Source organism: Drosophila ficusphila, unplaced genomic scaffold (genome assembly GCF_018152265.1).
Source record: "Drosophila ficusphila isolate 14025-0441.05 unplaced genomic scaffold, ASM1815226v1 contig_412, whole genome shotgun sequence".
NCBI lineage: Eukaryota > Metazoa > Arthropoda > Insecta > Diptera > Drosophilidae > Drosophila > Drosophila ficusphila.
The window spans coordinates 5378994-5406432 of record NW_025064326.1 but is presented as its reverse complement, the minus strand read 5'-3'; the positions used below and the strand labels follow the sequence as shown (position 1 = coordinate 5406432).

The window sequence follows — 27439 nt, the reverse complement described above, 5'->3', positions numbered from 1 at the left end:
ATCGATATTAAAAATGTTAATAGTATTTAACAATATAAAGAAAATATGAATTATTAGGTATTATTAAAAAAATTAAAAATGTTCGAAATCTTTTTCCACAAATATTAAGAACAAATACGTTAATATTTAAATATTAAATTAATTTATCCCGAGTTATAATTTTTCGATGTTCCAGTGTTAAAAAAATTTAAAATGTTCGAAATCTTTTTCCACAAATATTAAGAACAAATACATTAATATTTAAATTTTAAATTCATTTATCCCGAGTTATATTTTTTCGATGTTCCAGTTTTAAATGTTCAAATCTGACTAAAGGCTGTAGGGATAAGCGGGCTATTTTTATAGCAAATTTTCCACAGAGGGAAAACCGATGCTGATAAACAGGTCGCGAAAATTCCGCACAGCAGGTAGCTGAAATGTTGACCTTTTTCAGATACAAACCCTAATCGCGCGCGTAAACAAAGTCATAAAATGTTGGGCTGACAACTCACCTCTAATCGTTCGGTGGCCTTGCGAAGGCGCTCGTAGTCCACTTGGCCGTGCACCCGGATGAGTTCCATCATGAAGTCGGTTTCCTGCACGGATCCGTGGACCAACTCCAACTGGCGTTCGTAGCGCAGCCAGACGGCCAGACGATTCCGCAGGATGGCCATGATATTGGTGCACTTGCTCTCGAGGAAGGCGTGATCGTCCTGCAGCTGCGAGATGTCCCGCTCCAGTTTAACCGGCGAAACGGACATTTTGAGTCGCATGGGAAGCGTGTGCAGCATCTGACGGATTCGCATGATCTCCTGCCAGCTGGTCACCAGCTCCTCGCCGGCTCCCTGGCAATCGGCCACGGCTTTTTCGAGTACAGCCGCTCCTTGGCGCTCGGCTGCCTCGCACTCGTCCAGGATGACCGAGATCTTGGCCTGGTGTTTTCGCTGGTTGCTGATTCCCTCCTGAATGGCCTGCAGTTGGTCTCGCAGCACGGAGGCACCTTCCAGCTCCTCGGCGATCTGGGTGCTGATCTTGTGGGAGAGGGCGAAGAGTTCTCCCACTTTTTCCGGCTCGATGGCGGGCTCCTGCAGGCCAATCCTGCCCAGCTCGTTGCCAATGAAGCCCACGCGGGTGCGGAGCACTTGCACTCTCTCGATGTACAGGCAGAGCTCCTCCTCGTTCTTGATCACGCCCTTCATGCTGGTCATGGTCAGGTAGATCTCCTGCAGCTCCCGCTCCACCATCTTGAGCTTCTCATCGGCGGGCACGTCCTCCGAGGACAGGCACTCCACAATGTTGTGCTGGATGAGCTCGATGGCTTGGGAAACGGCCTGCCAGCGATCCTCCAGTTGGGCATGGAACTGCCGTTGGAGCATCTCGTCGGCCAGCGGGATAACCTGCAGGGATTTCTCGAAGCTCAGACCAGTTTCGGTTCGCACATTGTTGTGCAGCTCGAAGCGGGCCTTGATCTCCCAGAATTGGCGCATGTGCTCGATGGGCTGCTCAGTCGGCTGCGATGGGATCTGAATGTGTCGCAGTTCCTGCTCCGCCTCGCGCACAAAGGCCTCCAGCTTGTCCGTTTGCTGTTCGTACTGCACCCAGATCTCCTTGAAGACCAGCAGGCGATGCAGGTACAAAGCCACCTCCTCGCGGAGTTTCAGCAGCACAATCAAAGCCTCGTTGGTTTCCTCGACAAGATTGGGGGCCTGCACCAGGAGTTGCAACTTGTTGGCGATTCCCGAGAGCTGCGTCATCTTCACGTAGTGATGGGAGATGTCGTTGCTCAGGGATTGGTAGAGTGTGGTATACTGATCGTAGTCAGCCGAGGTAACTGCTGATAAGTCGGGCACCCTCTGCTGAGCCACCTGCAACCACTGCAGTTCGTCTCGCATTCCCTTCTCCAAAACAGTCCAACGGGAGGCAGCTTGTACCAACTTGGATGATCTTTCCGAGGCTTTGTCCAGCAAACTGGTTGCCCTGTTGTAGAGCTCCTTGTGCAACTCGGAGTGCTTCTCGCGCGTCTCACTGTCGATGTTCTCCTCGAGGGATTCCAACATGGCGCGGCAATGGCTGAGATTCACAAAGAACTTCCGCTGCTTCTGCACCTCGTTGTTCAGCTGCTCCAGCGAACTGGAGACGATGGGGCTCTCAACTAGTTTGTCGGCCAGAACGGTGATCTTGGTGAACTCCTTGAGCGTCTGCTCGTACTCCTCCGCCAGGGATTGCAGTTGCAGGACTCGCTCTCTTTCAGCCTGAATGTTGTTGCCAATATTCCTGCTCGTTTCGAAGGCATTGTGCACGTCCTGCGGCATCTTCTTGCCGGGGAAATCTCGCTGGAAGGCGCGGGCATTCTGACAGAGCTGCGCCAGTTGCAGCTGCGTCGCCTCGTGTTGCTGCTCCAGTTCATCCAACTGGGCGAGTTTGGCGGACAGCGGGTACTCCTGGTTGACCAGAAGATCGTAGCTCTGCTGCAGCTCGGCCAAATAGGTGGAGACGTTGTACAGCAGCACCTCGAAGCTGTGCCACTTGTCCAGGTCGTTGCTATCCTGCAGCTGGTTCTGCTGAGTCACCTGCTCCACTGCATCCACGTGCTCTTTGAGGGAATCCACGCACTGCAGTAGTTCCGGTTCTGCCTTCGACAACTGTCGCTCCAGTTGGCCAACATTTTGCTTGATGGTGCTGAGTTCCTCGTTGAGTTGGTTGTAGTTATCCAGCTTCTCCTCGGAGGGTCCTTCATTGGAATTCTGTCGGATGAGGTACACGCGATACTCGATGGTTTCCAGCCAAGTGGACACCTTCTCAATGACCGTGATGACTGTGGTTTGAATCACCGTCTTGTCTCCCTTCTTGATGGCAGCATCGAGATCCTGGAGACCCTCGTTCACCTCCAAAACGCGCTGCTCCGTGGGCACATCCTTGATCTGCTCGGATAAAGTGGCCAAGTGGAGCACATTGCTCAGCGGAGTTGCCTGCTGGGGAGATGCCTGCTTGAGGTGCTTGATGCGATCTCCGATGGCTTCCTTGGTGGAAACCAAGATGGGCTGCTGGCTTTGTGGCTGTTGTCCTGGATAATGTTGCAAGCTCTCGCTCATAATCAAAGCCTGCGAGAGTTCAATGGGTGTCTTGTCCACACTCGTGGTGGCACTGAACCAAATGTTGCTGGGTTCGTTGGTCAGGTTATCCGGTCCCGGGGTGATGGGCACCACCAGCTCCTCCGTGGGCGAGGCCACCTCTTCGATGGTCACCGCCGCGGAAGTGGGTCCTGCTCCGGATCTCTTGCTCTGCTGGGAGGCAATGAGCACCTTGTTCTGCTCGGTTATGTGAACCGGCAGATCGGGATACTCATCGTAGACGGTGGTCTTGGTGATCTGGAGTTGCACTCTCTGGGCTTTGGGTTCTTCAGCTTCGATGGGAGTCTCCTCAACTGGTGTTACATGCGGCACTTCTTCAATCTGCTGGTTGGTGGACACCACAATACCCGATTCGGAGAGCAACTCGGGTGCGATTTCAACTGTCACACTGATCTGCGGCTCCTCTGGCAGCTGCTGTGGCTCCTCCACTTCGGGCTCCTTCTTTCCCTTCTTTTTCTTGTCCTTCTTGGACTTCTTGTCCTGTTTGGGCAGCTGCATGGTCTGAGTGTACTCATAAACCGTTGGCTCGGCCGCCGAAGTATCGGAATCAGCGGGAATGGCTACCGTGGTCTTGACCTCCAGTTCGTAGGGTTCCGAAACGGATATTGAAGTGGCTGTCAGGGAATTGTCATCCAGGGAAGCAGGTTCCTGATCTCCACGAGGAGTGGTCTGCATTTCACCATCGGCGACCTGCACAAGTTCCACCGTTGAAGTCTCCTCATGAACAGTCTCCGGTTTGACCAATTCAATTTGTTCACTTGGCTCCGGAGTATTCGTTTGTACATGGGTCTCGGTGGTTGTGGTGGTTTCAGTCACGGTGGATTGCTCGCTGGTTCGCACTGGCAGATCGGTGGTCATGTCTTTGACCAAATCCTGGACCAGAGACTCCACCACATCACTGCTGCCTGGTTCTGGCGCACGAGGCGAATCCTTTGGCGTGGTCTGCAGCTCCTTTTCTATTGTGGTGGTCACAGTGGTTTGGCTGGAAATCTCCACAGTTTCTGCTGGCTGACCACTAACATCCGTTTGGATCTCGGTGGTTGTGATTTCCACTGCCGCCGGTTGCTCTTCGCTTCGGGGAGTAGTTTGTGCTTCAGTCTCCGTAATCTCAACAACCAAAGTTTGCGACTCGTTCTCCTGGTTATCTGGTTGCACTTCCAAGCTCGTCTGCACTGCGGTCTCATCCAATTTGGGTTGATGCTGTGGAGAAGTCTGCACGGACTTAATATCCAGTTCAACTTCGGTTTTTTCTACTGGAGAGGGAACACGCGGAGTGGTCTGCTGCTCCTCATCCTCCACCAAAGCTAACTCCACAACCTCCGTGGGTATGACCAGTTCAACCATTGGTGTTCTTGGCGATTCCGAGGGCGAGGAGACGACGGCATCTTCCACCACCTTGACCTTCGAGTCGATCTCAATGCTGGACAGATCGCTATCGGGACTGATCTCAACAATGGACTCATGGCGGACAGTATCGCGTGGTGAATCCACCGGAGAAACGGGCAGATCTGATTCTACTTCAGGTTCTTTCACGACCACCGCCTCCGGCTCAGTTTCTTGTTCTTGTTCGAGCTCCTCCTCGTGCTTCGTGTCTCTTCTCTTCTTTTTCTTTCGACGCCGCTTGGCGTCGGCGACAGGAGCAGCGGCGGTCTCGATGATGGTCATGCTCACCTTGCCGGTGGTTGGAGCCGCCGTGGAATCGTCCGCGGTGGTGGCTTCCTTGCCCAAGACAACCTTCAGCACGCCAGCGCCGTTGTCCTCCAGCGAGGGAGCGGTGATCTGGAAGGTTTTCTGTGGAGCCGTTGCAGCCGCAGCCTCTCCAGTGATGAAGAGTTGCGTGGCAGCACGCAGATCAATTTGAACTGGAGCTGGTTGTTCTTCAATCTCTTCAGTCTTCTCAACGATCTCAAGGGCAGTCACTTCCGCTGGTTTCGGCTCTTCAGGCTTTGCTTCCTCTACTGGCACTGGTTTCTGTTCCTCAGTCTTAATGGTTGTAATCTCTACAGTCACAGGTTCCTTACTCTCTTCAAGTACAATTTCCGCAGGTTGGGATTGCACAACTTCAACAACTGAAGTTTCAGTCGGCGTGGAAGATTGTTCCTTCAAAGCTGTGGCCAAAGTCTGTTCGGCTTCCAGGAAGCTCTGAATGTCAGTCTTGGTCTTAGATACTGGTGGCTGTGCTTCTTCGGCAGGCAAGTCCTGAATAACCTTTTCCAATTCCGTAGGACTTGTAATGGTGGTTGTAGTCTTGGTGATGGTAATACTTCCGGGTTTAATGGGCTCCGGCTGGACTTCAGCAACAGATTCCGGTTCAGTCTCTTGTGGCTTTGCTTCCTCAGATTTTGTGCTCTCTTCTCGAGGTGATTGTGGCTCGAATTCGTAGTGCTCCAGGGTCAAAGAGTTTCCGGTTTCTGGGCTGGTTGGCCAAATCTCCTCAACTGGCATGGAGGCTTCAGTTTCGACTACGGTTGTTGTTGCTGGTAGTGCCAATTCTTCGACGTGCTGGGAGAAGTCAATGTTGGTGGGTTTCAGGTGGTGTTCCAGTGGCCAAATCTCGTTGATGTCTTCAACCACCGGTTGAACATCTACAATTTCTGGGGAAACTGGAGCTGGAGCTGGGGAGTCTTTGGGTTCAGCTACATCCGCTGCTGTTGGAACATGAACGGGACTGGTAGTGGCAACTTCTACGGGTTGTTCAACATCTACTTGAGGTGCCGGCAACTCTACAGGTGCTTCTTTAGTCGTTTCTGTTGTTGGTTGTTGTGTCTGTTGTTCTGGCTGTTCTTGTTCTTGTGTGGTTGCTGTTGTTGTTGCTGTTCTTGTGGTGGTGGTGACTTGATTAGACTCAATATCAAATACCTGTTGCTGCGGTTCTGCTGCTGCTGTTGGCTTGCACAGATCCGTGGCAACTTCTTCGATGACCACGCCGGGCTCCTGCATCAATCGCTGGAACTCCTCCTCGCTAACCACCTTGCCATCGACGGTTCGCACAATGTTCACATTGATGTGCGGGGCGGTCTCCTCCTCGGTGATCTCCACCTCCTCGGGTTCCTCGACCACCTCCTCGGTGATGTGTTCCTTTCCATCGATGATCACCACGCGCTTAATAATCTTTCGCGTCTTTCGGATCACTTTCCGGGTCACCTGCTGGACTACAGCTCGAATGGTTCCCTGGGTCTGCACGTCGCCGGGCTGCGAGGGAATCAGTTGCGCCTGGGTTGATCCAGGGGCAATCACCTCTTCGTACGTCTCAATGGTCGGCTCGGTTTCGAACTCCTGGAGGATGACACCCTCGGGCTGTGACGAATCCACGACTGCTCCACGCGTTTGCTGCGTAATCACAGTGTGGACACTGCCCTCTTGCGGATCGGCCTTGGTGTCCGTGGTGTGGACATTCTCCAGGTTTATCTGACCCGTGGAGTGCACCTCAATGTTCCCGTCCGAGTCGCTGATCGTCTCAATCGAGCTGATCTGCTGCTGTTGCACAATCTGCTGCCGCGTTCGGGTGACTTTCTTGAGCACAATGTGCTTGGTGCCATCGGGACCCACAATCACTTCGGTGGTCGTCTCATCGGGCTCCACGAAAGTGGTTTCGAATGCCTGGGGGACATTCTTCAGGATCAGTTCGGTGGCGCGGTCCACATCGCCCTGAGGGCGTTGGTGATAGCGAGCCTCGATCTGCACATCCTCGGGCTCGTCGGGCACATCCTTGTTGCGAGTAGTGTCGATCTGGATGGTCTCCTGGCCGTGCTGCACCGTCTGGGTGACCATGATGTTCTCGGTGGGTGAACGCTCCTTCTGTGTTTGCAGCGCCACCTCGGCGGTCTCAACAGCCGGCTCCTGGAAACTGGTCTGCGCCTCCACAGTCGTGGTGGTAACCACTTGAACCGGCGGCTGTTGCAGGCTCAGCGAAGTCTGTGTCTCCACATAAACTCCAGTTGGCTTGATCTCCTCCTCGGGCATGGAACTCGAGTCGATGGTGTTCTCATTGGACTCGATGGACTCGTGGGCCTCTGGACTGGCTGGAATTTCTGTTGGGGGCTTGATTAAGGAGTCGGCCAGAACACGTTGGCGTTGCGCCTCCTCGCTCTTGGACTTCCGCAAGTCCACAATGCGCTTCTCGATGGTGAAGATGCGCTTGGTAGCCACGGTTACCTGTTCCCGCAGAATGGTTATGATGCTCTGCAGCTGCTCCATCAGCGTGTCGGCCAGGGGAGCCACATCGGAGTGGGACTGCAGCTGGCGCGTCTGCTCCACCAGATCCTCCATGGACTGCTGGCGATCCTTGAGCGTACGCAGCAACTGCTGGCTCCTCTCCACCTGCGACTTGAGCACTTGCTCATCGGTGCTGCTCTCCGAGGTGGGCTCAAAGGAAGCCAGCTCGGCGGAAACCTCGATGATCCAGCGCTCCAGTTCCAGCAGATGCTGCTGGTACTCGTCGATCTCCTGCTGCCGCTTCTTCTGGCCATGCATAGCATTCTAGATTGGGTAATAGAAATGTAAATATATAGGATTGATATAGGAGAGATATAAATCTAAAGGACTAACCGCTATCATGGTGATGCCTTGCTGAGTACGGCGGAGTAGCAAATCAATGCGATCCACGGTATCGTTGAGCAAACGTTCGGTCGCCGGATCCGTGGGCAGTTTCTTTGCCTGGGCCTTCAAATCGATGGCGTCCCTTTCGTGTACTTCGAGATTGCTTTGGATTAGCTGTACATCGGACGGGTAAAATTAAGAATTCAGACATGTGTTTTTCGCAAATGTTCGGTACAAAGATCAAAGATCATATTATACGTGTTTAAGGGCCTACAAAACGTAATATTTGGACAACAAAAGGAACGACTACTACAGCTGGACAACACTAACAACTGAACAACTGAAAGGTATTCTGTTCGAACAAAAATAGCCTGACAAAAAATGTACGATCATATATGGAGTGATGCGATTGAGTTGTTAAATTTCTCTGTCACACGACAGCATCCAATAATCGTTTACAAAAGTTATGTACAGGGGGTGAGTATATTTTAATTCAGAATTAATCTAGCTACGTTGAAAACATGCCGAGGCAAGCATCCAGAAGTGGTGTTATTCGGGCCTTAGAACTAAATTATTATTATCATTACCTTCAGTCCATTTAGCATGCCCTCCAGGCTGCTCTGGTTCATATTTGCGATGCCATCCTCGACGCTCGAGAGCGATTGGAGCAGTTCGTCGAGTTCTTGCGTAATTAGTTCCTATAGTTTTTGAAATTGTGTCGCATGTGTGCGATGTTGGTTTTTGTTGTTGTTGGGAAGATGGTGTAGAAAGTGTGTTAATATTAATAAAGATTGCAAACTTTGGACGATTATTGCTAAGGAACGAAATTGATGTAAATATTTGTGGCCGGCTTCTATACACATACAACATATGTACATGGAGTAGAATAATTATAAATAGGTATTTATAAAATGCAAATGGATGCAATACACAGCCATACAACAGTATGAAGTCTTTTTTCTTAGGGAAAGCTAATAAATGCTTTAAAAAATAACGCTAGCTCTTAAGACTTAACTTCTTTTAACGTATGTAACACATGCATTTGGCATAAATCTTAGTTTAGATGGCGGCATTTTATGGGAAGACAGCGGATAGACAAAAGTACCAAAATATGCGTTTTCTTTCTGCTATCAGTTTTTATGTAGAGTTGGAAAGTTATATGCGATGCTTGAGTGGAAATTAAACTTACTTTCTTTCTATTTTTACAAGCTTATAGAATCCTTTTACGATAAAAATACTGTTTTCAGATCTTTTCATATCTATTCTTTTCGGGCTACACAGCTACACACATTGGCACTAACAAACGTTTGGATTCTTGAAATGCTTCTTCGCTTTTCGCAGTCAAACTCAACACGTTCATTGCACATTGCAGACTAAAAATTGTAAAATAAACGGGAGACTATTTTCGAGCAAGTAAGACGGCCTGCACCGCATGGATCGCATCGGATCGGATCGGATCGGGTATTTATAGCTATATGGCAGGGAAGAATATGCTCTGCGCGCAAATTCTTGATAGCAGGGCGGTGGGCAAGGCAATGAACTCATATATAGTATATATATCTATAAGTGCGCTACACAAAATGGACATTTTCTGCATTTGGGAACGGGAACTCGGTAATTGCGTGCGCACACACTTTTGTGCGGCACTGTGCGCGGCAGGAAGAGTGCTCGATATGCGTGATCGTGTGTGCTTGTGTGTTTGTGCTCTGGTGTGCGAAAAATCTGCGAAGAGAACTACATATTCGCTGGGGGATATAAGTCAGCTCGGTATTAAAACGTGCAAGTCGGTTAATATAGATTTTATTATTATCACTACCATTAGTAGTATATCTGATTACTGGGCTTTTACAAAGGTTAATATCAATTAGTAGAAGGAACTAGAATACATCAAATCTACATAATTCATTACGTCTAAGTTAGGTGCTTTCATAACGATATAGTAACTTGTTCTTTTTTAGGTATATAAACTCAAAACATAAGCCTGTTGGATGCGTTTAGCAAAACAACACATACAATACAGAAAATAATAAAAATGAAAAACTTAAATAAAAACATAAAAAATCAAACATGTCTTTCGATAACTAAATTACGTTAGTAGTTTGGCAGCTTCGCTTGCCATTGTGCCACAGGTCCAGACCAACTTTACGGCGGGCAACTTCCCGGATCTGTTGCTGCTGGCAGAGTGTTGCCGCAGCAACACGAGTTGGCCGGAACCTGGCCACAACAGCAACACGAACGGTTGCCGTATAAAAGCCATGAACAAATACCGAAACCACACAGAAAAGCTGCAAAAATTAGAATTATGAATAAACGAAGGCTCAATGTGATGTTCACCTTCTGGCGTTGCAGTTGCAGATCGTTGCTGCTAGTGGTTGTTGTCGTTGTTGTTGTTGTCGATGGCGTTTCAATTGTGGTTGTTGTTGTAACGGTTGTGGTTGTTGTTGTAGTGCGCTTTATCACACCCTCACTTTCGGTGGTGGTGGGCAAAGGCTCCGCCTCTTCGCTGCTGCTCGATGTTGTCGTTGTCGTTTCGGTGTGCGTTGCTGGTGTTGCTGCTGTTGGTTTTGCTGGTGTTGCTGTTGCAACCACAGGTTCTACAGCAGAAACTTCTGCTGCTGCTGCTGTTGTTGTTGTCTCTGGTGTTGCGGGTGTTGGCTCCTTTGGTGTGGTGGCCGTTAGCTTATCGACTACGGCCGTTGCGACCGGCAGAAGAGCGTTGGTTGCCACCAGCGCTGCTGCTTGTGTTGCTGTTGCTGCTGCGTTCGCCTTGGCGGCCAGCGTGTGAGTTGTGGCGCTTGCCAATTGGATTAGTGCGTTTGCAACGTTAAGGGGACTGGTAGTACTGGGGCTTGTTTCAGGGGCAGACTCGGTTGGGGGTTGGGGTTCGGGGCTTGTGGTTTTAGTTTCGGTTAGTACAGATTCAACAGCCGATACAATGGGTGCTGCTGCTGATTCACTTTCTACTTTCACCTGAGGCTGTTCGGCTTCTAGAGCCAGATAAGTACTGTCGTCCCGCCAATGACCCACTCCGCCCGGCAGATCCGTGGACCTGTACTCCGACGAGCAGCTACGGTTCTGACCGTACTGGGCATCGTGCTCGGGCGTGGGGGTCACATTACCACTACTACCGCTACCAGGATCCTTGTCGTTCGGTTTATCATCGTCGTCGTTTGGCTTGCGAATTTCAGGCACAGTCGGCTTATCCCCCTCATCGTCATCGTCGTCGTCGTCGTCATCGTCGCTGTCATGATCGTCCTTGTCTGGCTTTCCAGTTACCCCATCGGGTTGCTCTGGTTTCTTGTCTTTGTCGAGTTCCGCTTCGTCACTGGCGGCATCATCACGTTTCAGTCTGTCGAACAAGTTGTCGGCCAATTCTGCATCGACACTGGCTGAATGCCAATCGTCCAGATGCAGATTCAGACGCAACTGATCGAGGTTGCCAACCGGTGGTGCGGCCAGTGGTTCGGCGGTAGGAATGATTGGTAAGGACGATGCTTCTGGTTCAGTCTTTTCTACAACGCGATCCGTAATCGTGGTCGTGGTTGTCACTACAGTTTCTGTAATGCTGTCAGTCTTTTGCTTATCGTCTTGAGTTTCCTGAGCTTTCGTCTCGTCTGTGGTTGTCCTCGGCAGCAATGCGAATGCCTCGCCCGCCGTTTGTCTATAGTGAGTGATAAGTTTGAGGAAATCGTCTTGGCTGAGGTTCCAGAGCAGTTCACTGGGTTTGGTCGGGGGCTGGGTTTGTTCAGGGGCAACGAGCTCAGTAGTTAAGAGTTCAGCAGAAGGTTCTACAATGGAGCTTTCCTCAAGAGTTTCTACGACCTCGGGTTCTACCTTTACAGGCTCTGTTTCTACAATAACCTCTACAGGTTTTTCGATTGTGAGCAAATGGCTAATTGTGTCAACATCTATACGAGTTTTGGGCAATATATTGGTCTGGTCAAGGTACAGATTGAAAGCAAGGATTTCAGAATTAATTTGGGGTATCGCTTCGGGTTCAATTATCACATAATCCTCTATTGAGGCAACTTCTTCTTTGGGTTCAACTGAAGTTTTCTCCTCGGGTAAGCTTACCACCTGCAATTGCTGATATTGTCCCTGCAACAAGTCGTACTGAGGATGCAATTTGTATCCTTCAAGATGCAGATTTTCCAAGAGGTTTTCAGGTTCATTCACTACTGAAACTATTTCAGTTTCCGTTGGTACTGCTGGTTCTGCTTCCAAAGCCAAATCATTGATATGGCTGGTTACCACTGTGGACACATAAGACTTAGTTTGGTTCTCATCCTCCAAAACTGGAGCATCCTTATGTGTGGTCACTGTTGTTGTCACATAGGTTGTTGTCGTGGTTGTTGTCTTTTCCGTATCTACCAAATCATCCAGAGTCTTGGGCTCCTGGAAGTCGGTTGTTTTGCTCACTACCACAGTGGACCAATCAGGCTTCTTTTCATCGGCTTCCTTTTCTTCTGGTGCCGGGAAGATAGTCGTCTCGGTTTGCACAATTGCTGACCATGTTGTTGGCTGATCAATGGGTGATTTCACCGGAACCTCCTCAATAACCTCATCGCTGGCAACTGTTACTGTGAGCGGTTGGATTTCTTCTGTTTTTGTCTCAATTGTCTCAACTGTTGTTGTTGTTGTCGGTTTTTGACCCGGCTTTAGCGTTGCCGACCAGTATGATGTTTCACAAATGAAGGCATCGTTTGCATTGGGAGTGGTTGGAGTATCTGGAATAGCTTCGAACGGTGCCAAAGGAGTTTTCTCGGGTTTCACTTCCGCAGTTTCCACAATCTCGACTGTTTTCTCGGGTTCCTCAGGAACAGAAGCCTCAACGGAGGATTTAGTGGTAACATTTGTGGTTGTAATTGTTGTCACCGTTTTAGTTTCATCCACAGTCGAAGGCTCAACAATCGGTTCGGATTTGATAACTTCTTCCGAAACTGTGACTTCCTTTTGTGGCTCAGGAACTGGTTCTTCTTCATCATCGGAGAAGTTCATTGGCTCATCCAAAACATCCATCCACGAGCTGGAAGATTCATCCACAGGCAGACCGGCATACGCTGGTTTCTTTGGCTCTTCCGGTTTCACTTCCACAGTTTCCACAATCTCGACCGTTTTCTTGGGTTCCTCAGGAACAGAAGTCTCGCTGGTGGACTCAGTAGTTACAGTTGTGGTTGTGATAGTTGTCACTGTCTTAGTTTCATCCACAGTCGAAGCCTCAACGATATTTTCGGATGGCTTCTGAATCACATCTACGGTTTCCACAACGACATTTTCAAAGGGTGCCAGAGGAGTGCTGATTTCTGGTTTGTCTTGCACTTGAGACGGTGTAACAGTCTCAATGATAGTTTCAACCCTAACGACGTCTGTATCGTCTGTATCCTTTTCATCCTTGAATGGCGCCAAAGGTGTTGTTTCTTTGCTTTCCTCATCATCGGAGAAGTTCATTGGTTCATCCAAAACATCCATCCAAGAACTGGAAGACTCATCTACGGGCAGTCCGGCATACGCTGGTTTCTTTGGCTCTTCAGGTACCTTTTCCACAGTTTCCACAATCTCGACCGTTTTCCTTGGTTCCTCAGGAACAGAAGTTTCGCTGGTGGACTCAGTGGTGACAGTTGTGGTTGTGATAGTTGTCACCGTCTTAGTTTCATCCACAGTCGAAGACTCAATAATCGGTTCGGATTTGATAACTTCTTCGGAAACTGTGACTTCCTTTTGAGGCTCAGGAACTGGATCTTCTTCATCATCGGAGAAGTTCATTGGTTCATCCAAAACATCCATCCAAGAGCTGGAAGACTCATCCACAGGCAGACCGGCATACGCTGGTTTCTTCGGCTCCTCTAATTTCACATCCACAGTTTCCACAATATCGACCGTTTTCTTTGGTTCCTCAGGAACAGAAGTCTCGCTGGTGGACTCAGTGGTGACAGTTGTGGTTGTGATAGTTGTCACCGTCTTAGTTTCATCCACAGTCGAAGACTCAACAATCGGCTCGGTCTTGGTAACTACTTCGGAAACTGTGACTTTCTTTTCCGGCTCAGGAACTGGTTTCCTAAGGTCCTTAGGTTTCTTTTCAGTTTCCACAATTTCGACTGTTTCCTTGAGTTCCTCAGGAATTGCAGTTTCCCTGGTAGACTCAGTGGTGAAAGTTGTTGTTGTGGTTTTTACTGTCTTAGTTTTATCGATAGTCGTAGATTTCTCTTGCGGACCAGGAACCGATTCTTCTTCAACTACAATCGTAGTCGTCTCTGAAACTGTTTCAGGTGTTTCTTTTGTGATTTCGATAAAGGGAGCCAATGGAGTTTGCTTCTCAATTTCTTTCTCGTGATGCTCGACAGGTTTTTTATCCTTTTGAGTGGGCTGAGGAGAAATTACTTGATGGCTCGATTTTTCAGCGTTTATAAAATCAACAACATCAGTAGGTGATTTACGCTTGGACTTCTGCTTCGGTTTTTTAGTCTTAGGCTCCGTTGTTTCCAAGGTAATTGGAATGCTCACTGTGTGCTCCTTCGATGGTTTCTTGAATTCTTCCACGAAGGTCGTCCTAGTTTCAACTTGAAGGGGTCGAATTTGCTGTGCAGGCTCTGGAACGTTGTGTGCGGCTATAGCAGCCCATGACATGCCAGAGGTGTACGGAGAAGGAGTCGGTGATGGAGAAGGTTCCCGAACTGGTAATTTCTTTTCTTCCACAAATGACTCAACTTCCCGCGGAGGCTCATCTTTTTGAGGTGCTTCTTCGGCCCTGTGAGTTGGAATTGAAGCCGTCTTATCCTTTGGTTTCTTCGATTTCTTCTTTTGAGGTTTTTCGTCAACGTTAGAAGCCTGTGATTGTTGCGAGCGCGATCGTGATCGATTCCTCTTCTTTGAAGTGATTTCCAAGAATCCTTTGTCGCTGTCGGGTTGCACTTGGCTTTCAGTCAATACTTCGGTGACCTGTATTACTGGTTTGTCGTGAATTCGTGAACGTCTTTCCTCGACCGGTTCCTGTGGTTCAGGAGCAATAGGCAATATTTCCCCCTGATACCACGGCTCCGAAAAATCTTCTTCATCCTCATCTATCAGATCCTTCCAGGATAACTGTGATGGTTTTTCAAGATATTCATTTGTTTCCGATTCGTCAACTGGAGGAATGATGGGATCTGGGAACTCCAAAATGACTTCTTGTGTCTGCACTGCGGAAGCCGGTTGCTTTTGTCCAATTATATTTGGCTTAAACTCTTCAGCCTTCTGATACTTTATGTTTGTATTATTGGTGTAACCAGACTTTTTAACCACTTCGGCATAGGTCTCTGATGATGACCACACAGATGGTTTTGGTACGGTTGGCAACTGAATGTTGAATTCTGTCGATGAAGAAATCGAAATTTCCTCGTTTTCTGGTTTTTTTTCGGAAACAACGGAAGTTTCAATAATTGGTTCTTCAGTAAAATCTGGGTCGGTTTTCTTAGGCAATTTCTTCTCCTTTTTCGGCTTTTGCTTCTGTGGCCTTTCATACACGGCAATGTTCGGCTCTTGATTCTGTGGAATGAATTCTTGAATGTCCTGAGGACTGGTAATCACATGTTCAGTTTCAGTCGCGCGAGTTTCGGTAAACGTGGGTGTCAAATCAATATTGTGCGAAACAATAGATGACCATGACAATGTTTGTGTTGGCAATGGCTCAGGTTCCCTTTCTCGAATTTGGTCTTTATTCACAGGAAGAACTTCCACAATAGGTTGTTGAATAGGCTGTACAATTTTCTTCTCCTTCTTAGGTTTTGGTTTCTTCAATTTATCGTTCACAACCGTTGAGTAATTCTGCTCTTGGGCAATGAATTCGTGAATGTGTTGAGATTTTGAAGGTTTTTGCTGGATTTCATTTTCAGTTTGTGCTTCGAATACTTCTTTGGAAACAATCGATGACCACGACAAAGGCTTTGTTGGCGCATCGTTAGTAACTAAAATAGTTTCTGGTTGTGGCTCAGGGGCAATTTCTTCAACGACAGTGGTCACCTCAACAACAGGCTCTTGAACGGGATCAACCTTTGGTTTCTTTTCCTTCTTTGCCTTCTGCTTTTTGGGCTTTTCCTCAATCGGTTTGTGTTCTTCTGGTTCATCGGCCTTACGAGTCTCGGTCACAGTGGTAGTTACTTCCGTTGTTTGGGATACAATAGACGACCACGACAAGGGTTGTGATGGTGCATCTTCAGTAACTGGAGAAGGTTCTGGTTGTGGCTCAGGAGCGATTTCCTCGACGACAGTGGTAACCTCAACAACAGGTTCTTGAACTACGGAGACTTCAACAATGGGTTCCACAACTGGTTCGGAAACTGTAGGCTCTGGAAGAGGATCAACCTTGGGCTTCTTTTCCTTCTTTGCCTTCTGCTTTTTGGGCTTATCCTCAATCGGTTTGTGTTCTTCTGGTTCATCAGCCTTACGAGTCTCGGTCACAGTTGAAGTCACTTCCGTTGTTTGGGATACAATAGACGACCACGACAAGGGTTGTGATGGTGCATCTTCAGTAACTGGAGAAGGCTCTGGTTGTGGGTCAGGAGCAATTTCCTCGACGACAGTGGTAACCTCAACAACAGGTTCTTGAACTATGGAAACATCAACAATGGGTTCAGGAACTGTAGGCTCAGAAACAGGCTCTGGAAGAGGATCAACCTTGGGCTTCTTTTCCTTCTTTGCCTTCTGCTTTTTGGGTTTTTCCTCAATCGGTTTGTGTTCTTCTGGTTCATCGGCCTTACGAGACTCGGTCACAGTGGTAGTTACTTCCGTTGTTTGGGATACAATAGACGACCACGACAAGGGTTGTGATGGTGCATCTTCAGTAACTGGAGAAGGTTCTGGTTGTGGCTCAGGAGCAATTTCCTCGACGACAGTGGTAACCTCAACAACAGGTTCTTGAACTATGGAGACTTCAACAATTGGTTCCACAACTGGTTCGGAAACTGTAGGCTCTGGAAGAGGATCAACCTTGGGCTTCTTTTCCTTCTTTGCCTTCTGCTTTTTGGGCTTATCCTCAATCGGTTTCTGTTCTTCTGGTTCATCGGCCTTACGAGTCTCGGTCACAGTGGTAGTTACTTCCGTTGTTTGGGATACAATAGACGACCACGACAAGGGTTGTGATGGTGCATCTTCAGTGACTGGAGAAGGTTCTGGTTGTGGCTCAGGAGCAATTTCCTCGACGACAGTGGTAACCTCAACAACAGGTTCTTGAACTATGGAGACTTCAACAATGGGTTCCACAACTGGTTCAGGAACTGTAGGCTCAGAAACAGGCTCTGGAAGAGGATCAGCCTTGGGCTTCTTTTCCTTCTTTGCCTTCTGCTTTTTGGGTTTTTCCTCAATCGGTTTGTGTTCTTCTGGTTCATCGGCCTTACGAGACTCGGTCACAGTTGTAGTTACTTCCGTTGTTTGGGATACAATAGACGACCACGACAAGGGTTGTGATGGTGCATCTTCAGTAACTGGAGAAGGTTCTGGTTGTGGCTCAGGAGTAATTTCCTCGACGACAGTGGTGACCTCAACAACAGGTTCTTGAATGGGTTGTTTGTCTTTTCTTGACTTTTGCTTTTTGTGTTTGCCGTTCACCGTAGTTGAGAAGATTTGCTCTTGACTGATAAATTCCTGAACCCCTTGCGAAGGAGCAGTTTTTGTGGAACTTGGGATAGGAGTGTGATGCGTCCGGGGAGTCTTTTCTTTTTTAAGTTTTGGTTGAAGGGGGTTGGAGGCATGGTCCTTAACTTCATCATCATGGTCGACAAATTGAGTAATTTTTGTTTGGGGTTCTTGGACACCTTGTCGAACCACTGAAGACCACAAAGTATTGGGTAAAGTGGGAGTTTCAGCATTAACACTTAAATCTTCATCGACCATTTCTGACCAAGACGTTTTATATTCTTCCTTTGGTAATTCCTCTTCGATTAATGTCACTTCGACCTCAGATACTGTTTTCTTTGTTTCCTTTGGGTTTTCAACCGTTTTGCCTTTCTTGGCTTTTGTTTTCTTTGAGTCCTCAACAATTATAGGTGTTTCTTTTATTTTCGGTTCAACAGGAATTTCAACATTTTTCTTCTCTAAGCTAATAAAGTCCACAGTGTGTCTCAAGACATCAGCATACGATGAATGAAGTTCCCACACATTTTTGGGGATTGATTTTGAAGGTAACTCCTCAGCCTCCAAAAATAATTTTTCAGTTTTGTCAGAAGGCTTATCATTTGATGGAATAGAGAGTTGACTGGTTGGCTCAGAGGTTATAGTAGTGGTTGTGGTTGAAGGCTCAACTATCCGCTCGGATTTCGGTTTCTGAGGAATAGCAGTTTCGGTGGCGGTCTCCGTGGTTACCGTTGTGGTTGTAATAGTTGTCACCGTCTTAGTTTCATCCACACTCGAAGACTCAACAATCGGTTCGGATTTAATAACTTCTTCCGAAACAGCGACATCCTTTTGTGGCTCAGGAACTGGTTCTTCTTCATCATCGGAGAAGTTCATTGGCTCATCCAAAACATCCATCCACGAGCTGGAAGACTCATCCACTGGTAGACCGGCATATGCTGGTTTCTTGGGCTCTTCAGGTTTCACTACCACAGTTTCCACAATCTCGACCGTTTTCTTGGGTTCCTCAGGAACAGAAGACTCGCTGGTGGACTTAGTGGTAACAGTTGTTGTTGTAATAGTTGTCACCGTTTTAGTATCATCCACAGTCGCAGCCTCAACGATATTTTCCGATGGCTTCTGAATCACATCTACGGTTTCCACAACGACATTTTCAAACGGTGCCAAAGGAGTGCTGATTTCTGGTTTGTCTTGCACTTGGCTCGGTGTTTCAACTCTAACGACGTCTGTATCGTCTGTAACCTTTTCATCCTTGAATGGCGCCAAAGGTGTTGTTTCTTCGGAAACTGTTATTTCCTTTTGAGGCTCAGAAACCAGTTCTTCTTCATCATCGGAGAAGTTCATTGGCTCATCCAAAACATCCATCCACGAGCTGGAAGACTCATCCACTGGCAGACCGGCGTATGCTGGTTTTTTTGGCTCTTCAGGTTTCACTTCCACAGTTTCCACAATCTCGATCGTTTTCTTGGGTTCCTCAGGAACAGAAGTCTCGGTGGTGGACTGAGTGGTTACAGTTGTGGTCGTAATAGTTGTCACCGTTTTAGTTTCATCCACAGTCGAAGCTTCAACAACTGGTTCGGATTTGATAACTTCTTCGGAAACTGTGACTTCCTTTTGTCGCTCAGGAACTGGTTCTTCTTCATCATCGGAGAAGTTCATTGGCTCATCCAAAACATCCATCCACGAGCTGGAAGATTCGTCCACGGGCAGACCGGCATACGCTGGTTTTTTCGGTTCTTCCGGTTTCACTTCCACAGTTTCCACAATCTCGACCGTTTTCTTGGGTTCCTCAGGAACAGAAGTCTCGGTGGTGGACTCAGTGTTAACAATTGTGGTTGTAATAGTTGCCAACGTTTTAGTATCATCCACAGTCGCAGCCTCAACGATATTTTCCGATGGCTTCTGAATCACATCTACGCTTTCCACAACGACATTTTCAAAGGGTGCCAGAGGAGTGCTGATTTCTGGTTTGTCTTGCACTTGAGACGGTGTAACAGTCTCAATGATAGTTTCAACCCTAACGACGTCTGTATCGTCTGTATCCTTTTCATCCTTGAATGGCGCTAAAGGTGTTGTTTCCTTGCTTTCCTCATCATCGGAGAAGTTCATTGGTTCATCCAAAACATCCATCCAAGAGCTAGAAGACTCATCAACGGGCAATCCGGCATATGCTGGTTTCTTGGGCTCTTCAGGTTTTACTACCACAGTTTCCACAATCTCGACCGTTTTCTTGGGTTCCTCAGGAACAGAAGTCTCGCTGGTGGACTCAGTCGTAACAGTTGTGGTTGTAATAGTTGTCACCGTTTTAGTTTCATCCACAGTCGAAGACTCAACAATCGGTTCGGATTTGATAACTTCTTCCGAAACAGTGACTTCCTTTTGTGGCTCAGGAACTGGTTCTTCTTCATCATCGGGGAAGTTCATTGGCTCATCCAAAACATCCATCCACGAGCTGGAAGATTCGTCCACGGGCAGACCGGCATATGCTGGTTTCTTGGGCTCTTCAGGTTTTACTACCACAGTGTCCACAATCTCGACCGTTTTCTTGGGTTCCTCAGGAACAGAAGTCTTGCTGGTGGACTCAGTGGTAACAGTTGTGGTTGTAATAGTTGTCACCGTTTTAGTTTCATCCACAGTCGCAGCCTCAACGATATTTTCCGATGGCTTCTGGATCACATCTACGCTTTCCACAACGACATTTTCAAAGGGTGCCAGAGGAGTGCTGATTTCTGGTTTGTCTTGCACTTGAGACGGTGTAACAGTCTCAATGATAGTTTTAACCCTAACGACGTCTGTATCGTCTGTATCCTTTTCATCCTTGAATGGCGCCAAAGGTGTTGTTTCCTTGCTTTCCTCATCATCGGAGAAGTTCATTGGTTCATCCAAAACATCCATCCACGAGCTGGAAGATTCATCTACGGGCAGACCGGCATATGCTGGTTTCTTGGGATCTTCAGGTTTCACTCCAATAGTTTCCACAATCTTGACCGTTTTCTTGGGTTCCTCAGGAACAGAAGACTCGATGGTGGACTCAGTGGTAACAGTTGTGGTTGTAATAGTTGTCACCGTCTTAGTTTCATTCACGGTCGAGGCCTCAAGAACCGGTTCGGATTTGATGACTTCCTCCGAAACCCTGGTTTCCTTTTTCGGTTCAAAATCGAGTTCTTTTATGGCTGTGGTGATTTCACTCAGAGCAGGCTCAGTATCGAGTTTTTCTTCAGTAGTCGATTTCATTTCATGAATGGTTTCAATAATCTTATTGATGTTCGCTTCCTCTCCATATTCAGGAAGAAGTGGAATTTCGATTTCGTCTTCAATAAGTTCCTTCCATGATTTATGTTCAACAACCACTTCCTCCGAAACATCTTCGATCATTTCAGCCCAAGATCTCGGCGTCTTATTTACTTGTACCTTAGTAACGGGTGACCATTCCGGATCCTCCAAGGGTTCCTCTAACTGCTGAGCGATTTTAGGTTGAGTATCGGCCTTTGACTTTGGCTTTTGCGTAGTCGTTTTAGGGGCTGATTTAGTTCTTTCCCCTTCAATAAAATCAGTGACCTGATGACTAACAACTGATGACCAAGAATGGCCGACATCTCTTTGACCTTCGAATTCTGGGGATATAGCCCGAGCCTTTGTCTTAGGTTGTTTCTCATATCGGTCGTTTTTAACTGATTGTTTTAGAGTGTCATGTTGTTTCGGTTTTACCTCTTTCTTATGCTTTGGTGCCAGGTCGGTCATATGATCAATTTGACTAGCAATTTTGGCCCAAGTAATTGTGTTTTCGTCTTGAGGTTGTACTATCTCAACTATATCACTATCGTCTGATGTCGACTGAATGATTTTGGGCTCAGGAGTTTTTTCTCTGATTTTACGTTTGTGGGTAGATTCAGCCTTTGGCTTAGACTCAGCCTTCGCCGGTTTTCTTTCTTTACGTGGTTGTGCCTCGACCTTGTGTTCCTCCTTAATTGGTTCCACTGGCTTTTTACGGGCAGCAATGTCATCGACCCACTCGCCTGGCTTTTTCACAAGAGACGCCCAGGAGAAGGTGTTTCCTGTGCTTTCGATTGGTTTTGACTCTGGCACTTCCACTTCGGGTTGGACAACAATTTCGTCAATGTGTTCACTTTCGATTTCGAGTTCCGGCTCTCCTATTTGAACAGGTTTTGGCTCTGGTTTCTTCTTGGACTTCTGCTTCTTTGGCTTCTGTGGCTTTTCATGATCCTTTTTAGTTGTTTCTTTTTCATCTGTTGAAGTTGCTACAACAGATTTAATATGTGTTACCGTGTTGTCAATCCATTCGCCAGGTCTTTTGACAAGGGAGGCCCAGGAGAATGTACTGCTACTCTCTACCTTTTCATTGCTTTCTGGTTCCGGTTTCGCCTCTGCCGGCTTGGATATATGCTCAACCTGTACCGGAACTGGCACTGGCTCAGGCTGCTCGTCTTCGGATGTTGTGGAAACGGGTTCGACAATTGGTTTCTTTGACTTCTTGGTCTTCTTCGCCTTCGTGGGCTTTTTGGGTTCCTCCTTTTCCTTCTGGCGTGGTTTTTCGTCACTTACTACAGCTTTGTGCGTGACTTCTTTCTTTACGACGGTTGTGTCTGACCATTCGCCAGGTCTACGCACCAGAGCTGACCATGTTAGTTCTGATGTGCTTGAAGCCTCCCTCTCATCGGAAGACGGTTCCTTGGAACTTTCGGTTGTTGGTTTAGACAGTTCGCTTTCCGTCGTAGGCTTTGACTGCTCAGTATCGCTGCTTGGCTTGGACTTGTCGCTCTCGGTGCTTGGCGCAGACAGCTCAACACTTTTCTCAATGGGCTGCCGTTTTTCGGGCTTTGTCTTCTTCTTGGGTTTTTTGGTTTCGGCGACCGCTGGCTTGGGCGTCTTTTCAGTCTGAGGTTCCAATTCAGTAACGACATCGGTGACAACGCCAGAGTTAAGCAATACGTCAGCATAGGATTTACCATCCCGATTTTTAGTCCAAACGTTCTCAACCTCTTCGACAGTTGGTATCGGCTCTGGAACGTATGTTTCCAGTGGAGCTGGGACGTTGGGAATTTCTTCTTGAACTTCAGCCTTCTTATTCTGTCGCTTCGATGCCTTAGCTTTTTTGGGCTTTTGTTGTGGTACAATCGGTTGCTCTGTCCTATTCCTTGGAATGAACTCGTTGTACACTCTTTCATTTGCAAGGAATGTATGTGTTTGGTCAGAATAAGTGTGTCTAAGATAAGATGGTGTAAACTCAGGAGCATCTGCCGACAAAGTTGAAGTGTAGCCAATTCCTCCGGTGTTGGGAATTGTGTCTTCCAAAACACTGGACCAGGTATCGATAGGTCCTTCAAGAGGTTTTTCTGACTGAGTAACTGGCTCGACCACATCACTAATTGTTTCAGTTTCCACTGGCTCGGAAACTTCATCGACGGAAGGAGAATCAGATGGTTCCGTGACGACAGTTGTGGTGATTACCGTTGTAACCGTCTTGGTTTCGTCTACAACCGGAGCTTCAACGATTGGCTCAGGCTTTGTCACTACTTCCACAAGATTTTCTTCTAATTGTGGCTCAGGAACTGATTCTTCTTCATCATCGGAGAAGTTCATTGGCTCATCCAAAACATCCATCCACGAGCTAGAAGACTCATCCACGGGCAGACCGGCATATGCTGGTTTCTTGGGCTCTTCAGGTTTCACTTCCACAGTTTCCACAATCTCAACCGTTTTCTTGGGTTCCTCAGGAACAGAAGACTCGCTGGTGGACTTAGTGGTAACAGTTGTGGTGGTAATAGTTGTCACCGTTTTGGTATCATCCACAGTCGCAGTCTCAACTATATTTTCGGATGGCTTCTGAATCACATCTACGGTTTCCACAACGACATTTTCAAAGGGTGCCAAAGGAGTGCTGATTTCTGATTTGTCTTGCACTTGAGGCGGTGTAACAGACTCAATTATAGTTTCAACCCTAACGACGTCGGTATCGTCTGTATCGTCTGTAACCTTTTCATCCTTGAATGGCGCCAAAGGAGTTGCTTCTTCGGAAACTGTGACTTCCTTTTGTGGCTCAGGAACGAGTTCATCTTCATCATCGGAGAAGTTCATTGGCTCATCCAAAACATCCATCCACGAGCTGGAAGACTCATCCACAGGCAGACCGGCATACGCTGGTTTCTTTGGCTCTTCAGGTACCTTTTCCACAGTTTCCACAATCTCGACCGTTTTCTTGGGTTCCTCAGGAACAGAAGTCTCGCTGGTGGACTTAGTGGTAACAGTTGTTGTTGTAATAGTTGTCACCGTTTTAGTTTCATCCACAGTTGAAGATTCAACAACAGGTTCAGATTTGATAACTTCTTCGGTAACTGTGACTTCCTTTTGAGGCTCAGGAGCGGGTTCTTCTTCATCATCGGAAAAGTTCATTGGCTCATCCAAAACATCCATCCAGGAGCTGGAAGACCCATCCACTGGCAGACCGGCATATGCTGGTTTCTTGGGCTCTTCAGGTTTTACTACCACAGTTTCCACAATCTCGACCGTTTTCTTGGGTTCCTCAGGAAGAGAAGTCTCGCTGGTGGACTCAGTTGTAACAGTTGTGGTTGTTATAGTTGTCACCGTTTTGGTATCATCCACAGTCGCAGCCTCAATGATATTTTCGGATGGTTTCTGAATCACATCTACGGTTTCCACAACGACATTTTCAAAGGGTGCCAGAGGAGTGCTGATTTCTGATTTGTCTTTCACTTGAGGCGGTGTAACAGACTCAATTATAGTTTCAACCCTAACGACGTCGGTATCGTCTGTAACCTTTTCATCCTTGAATGGCGCCAAAGGAGTTGCTTCTTCGGAAACTGTGACTTCCTTTTGTGGCTCAGGAACGGGTTCATTTTCATCATCGGAGAAGATCATTGGTTCATCCAAAACATCCATCCACGAGCTGGAAGATTCATCCACGGGCAGACCGGCATATGCTGGTTTCTTGGGCTCTTCAGGTTTCATTACCACAGTTTCCACAATCTCGACCGTTTTCTTGGGTTCCTCAGGAACAGACGACTCGCTGGTGGACTCAGTGGTAACAGTTGTTGTTGTGATGGTTGTCACTGTCTTAGTTTCATCAACAGATGAGGACTCAATAATCGGCTCATCTTTGGTGATTTGTTCGGAAATTACGACTTCCTTTTCTGGTTCAGAAACTGGTATTTTGAGGTCTTCAGGTTTCTTTTCCACAGTTTCCACAATCTTGACCGTTTTTTTGGGTTCCTCAGTAAGAGAAGTCTCGGTGGTGGACTCAGTAGTAACAGTCGTGGTTGCAATAGTTGTCACCGTCTTAGTTTCATCCACAGTCGAAGTTTCAACAGCTGCTACCTCAATTTCTGGCACAGACTCAGATGTTTCTTCTTTTGGTAGTTCATTGGCTTCGATGAGTTTTTGTCTCGTTTCAGCACTATTTAGCAGAATTACGTCAAATTTGGGAACTTCAAAGTTATATGAAGCAGGGAAACTTTCCGTTTGCTGAGACACTACAGAATCCTGTTTTGTTGTTGAACCCACGTCACTGACAGAAGTTTTTATTTCAGTTTTGGTTTCATCTACAAAGCTTACCGTCTTTGGTGGCAATACTGGTTCAGGTTCGGCAGAACTTATTTGTTCTATTTCTTTAGCTTTAGAATTGATTATGTGATAATTACCCTCAGCAACATTAAGTTTTAATATATCAAATTTGGGAATTTCAAATATTTTTTCAAGGGGAGAGATTTTCTCAATATTAGTGATTATATTTAAAGTGCTTACCGTGTTAGCCACAAATGCTTCAGCAATTAATGCAGTTGGTTTGGCAGGAACAGTTTGATTAGCGGTTTTAGTAGGGGCGGGACTTGACTGAGTTTCACATGGAATTTCTACTGGCACTTCTTCTTGGGGCAAAGCTGGGATAACTTCAATTAAAGATTCATGATAGAGATTGTCTGCCTTGGTTTGCTCGATAACCTTGACGCTGGATATTAAAGACGCGTCTTGGGAGATGTTGGGGAGTAATTTCTTAGGCTCTAGAAGAGTTATTGGCTGAATATCAACCTTAACTTCTTCATTGGCTTGAGCTGGAAGAGTTTCTACAATTGGCTCGGCTAGAGGTTCAACTATATTGGTTAGTTTTTCAACTACAGAAGGAACACTAACAACTTCATTACCTTTAATTTCCTCCTGAATAACCTGAACTGTTTCCTGCTTAATGAACTCTTCTGGAATAGCGGGTCGCTTCTTTTTGTCTTTCTTGGAGAGTTTTTTCTGAATATCCTCAAAGAGTTGTTGCTCTTCGGGGCTTAATTCTGAGGGGCTATTTTCAGGGAAATCTGAAGGGGTCACTTCGGGAACCTTTACAGGCTTGTCTGATTGGGTTGTTGTTGCAGGTATTTCGGGAATGGGTTCTGGCTGGGATTCTACTGCTTCTGGGACTTCAGATTTGGACAACTCCGCTACCTCAATAACGGCATTCTCACTAATCTCGGCTGTTCTTTGCAGGGATTCCACATTTTCAGTCACAGTCTCGGTCACACGAAGACTAACCTCCGGAAAATCAAGATGCATTTTCACGATAGGTGTCTTCAGTTTCTCCTCATGAGTAATTAGGGAAATTTTCTGCACTGTACCCGGTGGATAAGCACCGTCAATGCCTTCTCCCACGAAAAGAACATTTGTGCCATCTTCGGTTTCGAAGCTTCGTCGTTGGGTTGTCGTGAGTATCGTGTTCCTGGTAGTCGTCGTAGTAGTGGTAATACTGTCCGTCTCGTTAATGGCCCCATTAGTCTTGCTTTCATCAAGCTTCGGCAACTCAACAGTGTTCGTTTCGATGCCAATAACCTTGACCCCAGTCGGACTGTCCTTCAATCCTAACTGTATGTTGGAACCCAGATTTCCTAGCTTAAGTTCTGAACTAGGCGTGACAGCGGGAGACGGCGATCGGGTGGAAACAACCGGACTAATTGGTCTCTGATCTGGCATCTCAATGCTTGAAGTCACGATTACATCACTAGGTGTCTCGCTTTCAGTGAGAAGAATCCGTCCGTCATTGGCTATCCTCTTGGTGATGCGCATAGTTCGAATTGTTGTAGTCTTGATAATTGCACCATCGATTTGACTAGATGTGGTTGATGTTTCGCTCGGTATTTCTGATATAGCCGGCGAAGCTTCTCTCACTGTCACTGGCTCGCTGGCGGTGCTGGTCTCCTCCGTGGTCGTTTCGCCATCTTCATTCAGCTTCTTAACGATCTTCTTAGTACGCACGGTTGTTGTCGTCGTTACACCACCACTGACCTCCTCAACTGGCTCTTGTGGCACAATTTCTACCGTCTCCGAATCGGGAGCAACAACGTTAACTTCAACAGATTGTTCTGTGTTCTGGGAAACCTTTTTGACAATCTTTGTGGTTCGGACAATCGTAGTTTTAACAACATCACCAACCCCTGAAGATTCCGGCTCCGGCTCAGTAACATCTTCGGCAGGAGCAATGATTTCAGGTTCCGCTACAACCTCAGCAACCCGTTTTTCTTGCTTGGGAGATTTTTCGGCAGCATTCTGCTCCGCTGTGATAAAGTCCAGAACTGTAGACTTTACTTCCTTATCCTGGGGAGCTTTGATTGTTGCTTGCGCAATCAGGAACTTATCCTCCTCAAAAACAGGAGATTTTGGAACTTCTGGTAACCTTACTACTTCTTCTACAATTGATTCAACGGGCGCTACAGGAACTTCGGGAAGGTTAAGAGCTTCGTCTTCAATTATAGCCTTGGTTGTTCTGGTAGTTGTTGTCTTAGTTATGCCCTCGCTGTTCGACTCCTTTGTTACAGACTCTGCTACAATTGGAGCATCTTGCATGATTGTCTCGACAATTGGAAGAGAAGTCTCCGCCTCGCTGCTGGTCTCGCTGATATTTTCACTCTCGTGGGAAATCTTTTTGACGATCTTGGTGGTGCGAACAATAGTTGTTTTTATCACACCACCCTCATCAGTCTCTTCAACAACGTCAGGGGAAGCAGTTACCGTGCTTGAAGTTACATCCAACGTCGGTTCCACCAGAACTTCTTCCACCTTGGGAGATTTAATTGTTTTAGTGGTTGTGGTCTTGGTTGTTTTAACAACTCCCTCATCACTAATTTCGCGGCTGTTCGTCTCCGATTTTTCTACTTTGGGGGATTCGAGGGCTTCTT

At 47.1% G+C, this 27439-nt stretch overlaps 1 protein-coding gene across 1 annotated transcript in view; it reads right to left on the bottom strand.

The window, feature by feature from the left end:
- LOC108089775 (nesprin-1) overlaps window positions 1–27439 on the bottom strand; it is a 95045-nt gene that overhangs the window by 11843 nt on the left and 55763 nt on the right. The window contains 3 exon segments of the mRNA XM_017188168.2: window positions 492–7589; window positions 7659–7823; window positions 8237–8347. Coding sequence (XP_017043657.2) covers window positions 492–7589; window positions 7659–7823; window positions 8237–8347 — 7374 coding nt within the window.